Source organism: Miscanthus floridulus, chromosome 18, assembly GCF_019320115.1.
Source record: "Miscanthus floridulus cultivar M001 chromosome 18, ASM1932011v1, whole genome shotgun sequence".
NCBI lineage: Eukaryota > Viridiplantae > Streptophyta > Magnoliopsida > Poales > Poaceae > Miscanthus > Miscanthus floridulus.
Window position 1 is genome coordinate 110,499,073 of NC_089597.1, and position 7,846 is coordinate 110,506,918.

At 44.7% G+C, this 7,846-nt stretch overlaps 1 protein-coding gene across 1 annotated transcript; it reads right to left on the bottom strand.

The window, feature by feature from the left end:
- Positions 1-245: 245 nt before the first annotated feature.
- On the bottom strand, positions 246-734 carry LOC136524367 (uncharacterized). Its single transcript, XM_066517770.1, has one exon. It carries the CDS (start codon positions 732-734, stop codon positions 246-248), a length of 489 nt encoding a protein of 162 aa, XP_066373867.1.
- Positions 735-7,846: the final 7,112 nt, after the last annotated feature.

Below are 7,846 nucleotides of genomic sequence, written 5' to 3' on the forward strand. Positions count from 1 at the left end.
GCGCCGGGAAATTCAGGGAAAGGGAAACGAGGTCCGCCGGACAGGCTGATGACCGATAGAGTGATTAGGTTATGTCTTTACAGAGTCATTGGTTGATCCTCTCCCTCTCTTCCTTCCACTCTTCTACTACTCACTGCTGGGCTTGGGCTCACAGATATTACAAACCCATTCTAGGCCAGTCACTCTCTTGTTCTTGGGCCTGCTGCGAATACTCCTCTTGGGCTTAGTGTTTACTAGGTGCGGCATCATGACACCCCCTCCCCTTGCGACCTGGCATGTCCCCGAGCCAGAGCAAAAGGAAAACATTGCTGAATGGCCTCTGCATCTTCCCAGGTAGCAAGTTCTGGATCCAGACCGAACCACTTGATTAGGAGTTGAACAACTACACCTGTACGATGGGGATGGAGACGGCGCTGCAGCACTGCCTTAGGAACTTGCAAGCCTTCTACATATTCTAGAGGATCCACCGAGAAAGGAAACTTGGTCGATAGGGTAGCTTTGAGTAGAGATACGTGGAATATTGGATGAATAGAAGACGACTCCGGCATCTCCAGCTTGTAGGCGATAGCTCCAATCTTCTCTAGCACCTTGTATGACCCAAAGTAATGGAAGGAGAGCTTCTGATGGGCACGAGGAGCAAGTGACGCCTGGACGTACGGTTGGACCTTGAGGAACACCATGTCGCCGATGTTGAAGGATCTCTCTGAGCGGTGCTTGTCAGCATACAACTTCATGCGATGTTGAGCTCGGAGAAGATGTTGGCGAACCAAATTAAGCATAGTGGAACGCTTAGTAAGCATGGTTTCAGCATCAGGTACAGATGATGCTTCAGGAGGTGAAAGGTCAAAGTGGCGAGGAGGGTGTCCGTATAGTACCTCGAATGGCGACCTGTTGAGTGAAGAATGGAGACTGGTGTTATACCAATACTCCGCCAAGCTGATCCAGCGCATTCACTGCTTGGGGTAGGAATGGACAAAGCACTAGAGAAATGCTTCGAGGCACTGGTTCACCTGTGTAACGTCCCGCCTCTCCGAGGCCAGGCCCGCTTACATCTGGCAGCTTCTCTAGGATATAGACTGCCCTCACAGACCAACACAGGTCTTTTCTGCGCACTTTGTCCTCACTCGTGCGCACCCGGGAAGAACTTCCCGGTCGGTCACCCATCGCTCCAGGCCAAGCACGCTTAACCTCGAAGTTATTTACAGATGGGCTTCCGGAAAAGAAGTTGCAACTTATTTGTATGAGTATCCTATTAATCCTGTTAAGCCCTGGGCCGGGATGTTACATCCTCACCACCTTAAGAGATCGACGTCCTCATCGATCAATCCTAAGCCAGGAGCGTCTTCTCTTGGCCACGTCCGTGTGTCCAGAGCTAGCGCATGTGCCATGCTATGTGATCACGCCAGATCCACACCAGCCATGTGCACCATGCCTGCGCAACTGTGACACATGCGCCCGTGAAACTGCGAGAGTCGGCTCTAATACCATTCTATAACATCCCGCCTCTCCGAGGGCGGGCCCGCTTACATCTGGTAGCTTCTCTAGGATATAGACTGCCCTCACAGACCAACACAGGTCTTTTCTGCGCACTTTGTCCTCACTCGTGCGCACCCGGGAAGAACTTCCCGGTCGGTCACCCATCGCTGGTTATCTGGATGGTATGGGATATGCTAAATCTAAATTGGTAACTGGATGTTATTGGTTAATCAAGTCATTGCTATAGTACAGGTGCTTACCTAGATGGATAGGTCATAATAAAGATGATGCAAAGTACTTAAAATAGTTTTTTCATGATAGCTTATGCTTTTCGCAAACAAGTCAGCTAGCCCACTAAAGAAAGCCTTGCATAATCCTTGGTGTCGCTTTATTTTGGTTTAAGATGGGTAAGTCTGGCTGAGTACATTCGAGTACTCAGGGTTTATCCCACCTTGTTGTAGGTGATGTTCTCGACCTGTTGATGATGGTGGCTAACCACCGGTGGGCTTGGTGATTCTATACTTACTTCTCATCTATATGCTTTTGTCGGATGATGTCACTATGCTAGCAATATATTTGGAACTTATATTAATGTAATCATTTGAAAGCTATGTCGTTTTCACTAAGCGGTTTTGAAATCCAAACTTGTACTATTATTTGTTAACCCCTTTGTAATATTATTTCCGCTGCAACTCGATGTATGTGATGTGTATTTGCTTAATCACGCGATCTTGGTTGTGATGCTGATTTACCGAGGTCTTTCGGGACACTCGGTGGACTACCGGGTTTATATGAGTGAAAGTATGGGTGTGTCAACATGTTAGCGGGGACAACCGTACTTGATCTTGTATAAATTGGGCGGTTCTATCATAGCTAGTATCAGAGCGAGATTAAGCATAATACTGTCAGGTACATAGTTTTAAAAGCTAAGTTTTGGTTTTAAAAGGTCTATTTTAACTAAAACTTTAGCTACAGGCAAATTTGTCAAAACTTATTTGCAAAACTATGCTAGCGGCATCTTCCTTTATGCCCAGTTAAGGACTATTAGGTGGCTATCTAAGTACTAACTTTGAGGGATGTACTTTATTGCAATTTTTCTTTCGTCGTCCATACGGCGTGCTATTGTATGGATGCCATTCACTTGAATGGTACTGTATGGATCAATTGCCTCTACGCCTAGGTAAGTGTGAGTTGTGAGAGTATGACCGTCCAACTGTCGGTCTAGGGGAGAGTTAGCTGTGGTTACTGGAATATTTACATGTTACACACATGTATATATGAAGGTACTTAATTGTGGGTATATCTGCTGGGTAGCTATGGATACCGAAGTATACATATCTGGGGATGTGTATATGGGGGGTATCTTAGTTTACTGTTTTCATTGTGCGCTTATTTATCTCTTGTGGGGATGGGCTGCAATGAATTTACCTACAGGTACACTAACCACAAATGCGTAGATTGAATGTAGCTAACAACTAGCTATATATCGAGAGAGTACGTGTTATGCCACCGACATAGAACGTGATTGCCACCTTAGGCTGGCAATTTCGTGAGGACGAATAGGACGAGCATGCATCATGATTGTGCTTGTGCGTAAATATGCTTCCTTTCCTTTGTTCTAAGTACGAAGTAACTTGTGATCGATGTATTGAGCTATCTTCTTTGTGTGGAGTTAAACAAGAATGCCTTGTTCCATGTTGCTTGAATAGGAAGTGCTTGAGAAAAGTGTGTGCTTAGCCTTGCTAGAAATAATTGTGGTTACATGTTTAACCTATAATGTCCTCTAGTTTAGCCAAGTGGTGGGTATGAATGCTTGTTATCTAATTAGTGCTAGAGTTATCACCCCTTTTGTCCTCGGTAAGCATACGAGTGTTGAAGAGCGCTATCCTAGAACCACATCCAAGTTTTGGTAATCACTTGGTGGACACAAGACGTATATGGAAATTCGACAAGAAGTCCCCTGCTCAGTTGTCTTTGGCAATTAAGCTATGCTCTCTTGCGTTGTGTTTTGATTTTCGGATCCCCTGCTTGTTGACTCCTAACCTTGTGACTACCTTTGTTTGCTATCCCTCCTTCGCATAGTGCTTGCTCCTATGCAACCCAATTTGTGCCATGTGAGATTTCTTGTAGGTTATATGTTTAGTAATGGTGCCACGATTAGCGATCTATGGTGCCGCAACAAAACCGAGAGCCTCCTGTGGGTGCGCACACAAGGTTGTGCTGCTCGGCACGCGCTGGTATTGAGGTTTCTAGTCATGATCCATTGCAGAACTGCACCGATATGTTATTCTCACTTGAGCTCTTCCTTGGTTATCTCTCCTTATCATGTCAAGAGATATATATGTCGAACTAGATGTAATAGGACTCCCTTGTGAAGTCGTCCAATGGTTAACCTTTGAAGAACAGGTCACTAACAGGAACATAAATAGACTGCAAGAGGGTAGACAAGTGACTCTACTCGACGTGACTGTCCCTGTAATGATGTCGATCATCTAGTGAGCAACTTATGTCATTTTCATTGGATCAGAAAGGTGCACCACACTTAAGGTTGAACAAGTTATCAGTTGGATGATAAATGGACCAGGAGATTATGTGCTGTAATAGGTCACCTGGTATATATGAGATTCCTGTCCAAGTTCTCAATCTTTAGGTGCATAAGGATGACGTAGACGAACCGATCTTCTTTGGTGTGACCCCTCTCTGCTGACTTCAAAGGCAACCATTGGTAGGCTTTGACCAAAATTTTTATTATCAAGAGTGAAGAATTGGAACATTTTTAGTGTTGAGGGACAACTGATTTTGAGGGACAACTGATTTGTTACCAGTAGGAAAGTTAGTCTTTAGTTAGGTAATGACTATTTGGTAACTATGAAGGCCAGATCTCACAGAACAATGTTGATCAAGGAAATAGCAAACCTGGCCCCACAATGCAAGTGCTACTTCTTCTCCAAATGTGCTATCAAGTCAATTCCATCTTGGACAATCACGCATATAGTACAAGACGTGGTATCGGCTAGGTAGGAGCTAGCGAAAGCATGTCCCTAGTTTTTAGTCAGCATCTTTGTGCCCCAAGGTGCCACTAACACATGTGTTCGGACTCTATTGGATGAAGTGCCGAAGGATATATAGGAATGGTTCCTTGTCAATGTGGAAATGCCCTCCATGTGGAATAATGTTTTGTGCCCTGCGAAAATAGCCCATAAGTCCAATGCTTGTGCATAGTCAAGTTGGTGTCTAGAACGATGGTTGAAGTATTACCAGAGAAGCATGTAAGGAAAACTCTAGCCTCCATCCTTAGCTAGGGAAAGGCTGCTGCTACTATGAGAAAAGTAGAGAGTGCAAAACACACACCTCAACGTGTGAAGCAAAGAAAAGGGAGAACACGAAATCTGTCCAGATTTTGTGGCACTAAACCGGTTATCTTCCAGCTGGCGATTAGCGACTCAAACGAAGTTGAATTGACCCCAAACTTGGTGATCTCATTCTTTGCTTAGGACCCTTCAATGTCCTAAGTTGGTTTGAGTAAAACATCGGATTTGAGAGATACCTTGTCGGCTCGGTTGCTGCCATTTTAGAACACAACAGTCTTGGTAGATGAATTATTTGGATGGTCAAACGGTGTCCGTTTGAGTTGATTTTTGGTGAGTAGTTAGAAGACCCATGGATCTACAAGCCCACCAAATTTTGTGCATATCAGAGTAGTAGTTTGTGAGATATGAATAGAAAACAAAAGGATATAGAATCTGCAATTTCGCTGTGACTGCGATCATCATTTGCGTTAGACGGTTGTGTTTGTCATTCCTGCCAAGAAATTATAACTTGTAGGTGTATCGCTGTTAGACAACCCTCCATGCCCTAGAGAAGACTCCTTGCCCCCATGTTTGTGTCGTACCTTTGTCCTCTCGTATCGATAATAGTTGAGCAGTCAAGATGTTCTACAAGTCAACTTGTGCCGTTGCAAGTCAAAAATAGATTGGAAGGGTGTCAAACCGCAGATTTTTAGATTATGGGTTTTGAGATATTGATTGGCCTTAGAATGGAAGCCTCGACGGCAAATGTAGTAGGAAAGTTGGTTTTGCTACGATGCAAGTCAACCCAACTTGCTGTGCAACTGCACCACGAAGGCAAATTGTACTCAACCTGCTTGGTAGTGAACTAGTCCCTAGTTTTGTGACTACTTGCAACTTTTGTTATCCTCCAAGCCTCGCTAACATCCTTCTACGTCAATGGTTCTCCAATGTTGACATGCCTTTGGTACCATATATATGTTTTTACCCAAGAGGTTGCATCAGATTCCACCTAGAATCACTGTTGCAACTTGGATCCAAAGGCTCTCTAAGGAATGATCATCAAGAATGTTGAGCCGACAGAGTCAGCTACTATGTTTCCCACTCACTCATTAGACTCAGACCATACAATATTGTTATCAAAGAAAGAGCACTGCGCACATGGAACATTATGTAGCTTTCCATCAGTTGACATTTGAGTGATTGCACCGCTACAACCAGTTTGGATATTGGTTAACTAGCTTCTCATACCCTCAAAGGACGTTTACCCGTCTATGATCACATCCTTTATGAGAAGTTGTGCTCAAGCCACTTTAATAGAGAACTGCTTTTCAAACCTTGGGAGCAAATATAGCACCGTTGCAAGGAATATCCGTCAACCGACTGCGGTCTAGTGCAAAGTCCATAAGGTCTGTGCTATATCCACTAGGGAAGTAGATGCTACAAGTATTTAGTCTACATTTGTATTGCTCTTCGTACATCAAGGACGAAGTACGTAGGACATTGCTATCTTGGATTCCTCCCAAAGTAACAATACTTCATGAAGGCCAACGAAGGAAATTCTTCAGACAAAACTTACTACAAAGGACAAGTATCAGAAAGTGTCTTGACCAACTTAGCCTCTCTTATGCTTGAAGCTATGTAGCCTAAAGCTCTGGCTGATATTAGAAACTGGTAGCATGTCTCTCTTCCATTAAAGTCTTTCGTCCTGAATCTCGGGACGCGATTCTTTTAAGGGGGGAGGGCTGTAACACCCCAGGTGTTTGCCACCAGTTAAGCAATGGGTTTGAGCTAAAATAGGGTATATTAAGTGATGATGAAGATGTCAAGGTCAAACCTATAGAAACGAGCCCCAACCTAAACTTGGATATTGCACCTTTGCTCGCCTATAGACCCCTTTTCAAGATATATGCTTGGGTGGTGTGATTGGGATATCTTCATGTGTCTCACATCAATACCCATCTATATTGGAAACTTGAAAAGTTTCATGAAGTTTGGAATCAAAAAATCACATGAAATGATAAGTTATATCCTTGTTGGAATGATTTTTCTAAGTGCTTGAATTGCACTATTAAGTGAATGAGAACATGAGATGTCAACCAAACCTTGCGACCTTGCCAAAATGACTCTAGATGAACTCTACAACAAAAGTCATGAAAGGTTCATGTTGGGCAAATGCCAAGAAAATGCTCCAATGGATCAAAAAGGATGATTTAAGCTTCATCGTGATCCTACTTTGGTCAAAGTAGAACAGTAGGTTCTATACTAGTTTTGAGGTTGGACCTTAAATGAAAGTTGTAGTCCATATCATGTAGAACAAACTTTGTTTTTGGACTAAGAGCTAGATTATCTTGGAAGTAAGTCAAATCAAGGTCACAAGATCAATTTTTCTGCTGATTTCAGCACTTAGAAATATTCTAAGTCTAGAAATTCATCGACATCGGCATTGACGTCTCGCGTTCTCCGAAATTCATTAAGCAACTCAACTTGGTCCAAAGATAAAAGTTGGAGTGTACATGATGGAGATGAGCATGTATAAAGATGGCACTTGTTGGACTTCGTTTTGACCCTCAATTTGGGGCTTTTGTTCATCGCCGTCAATGCGTTGACACTATTAACTTGGAGCCTAATTACCCGCTGATCCAGAGCTCTAATGACTTGGCTCCTTAAATAAGAAATGTAGAGCAGTCCGAGGTGAACAAACTTCGTTTTTGGCCCAAGGTCTGATTTAGCCCGGAAGCGGCCCAAATCGGCTCCCCACGTCGGTCATACCGTCGCCCGCCACATGCTCGGTAGAATGCCCCAAAGGACGCCACGTGTCCGTGGACGTGGCCACCATTGCTGAGCTTCCTTGCCGCGTGCCCTGCCTCCTCTGCCACGCGCCCTGCCTCCCCTGCGCGGTATAGAGCTGGACGCCGAGCTCCCCACTCCCCAGCGCTCTCCCTCACTTGCTCTTCCTCGCTCTGCTCCACGCCGGGACGCGCGTCCGCCATGGCCGGCGGGCCGAGCTCGCTGCCACCGCGTCCTCGCTGCTCCAAGCCCCCATGGCCGCAGCCACGTGCACCACCGCCTTTGCCTCGTCG

Coding starts and splice junctions, on each gene's coding strand:
- LOC136524367 (XM_066517770.1), bottom strand. CDS start 734: ATGAAGTTGTATGCTGACAAGCACCGCTCAGAGAGATCCTTCAACATC.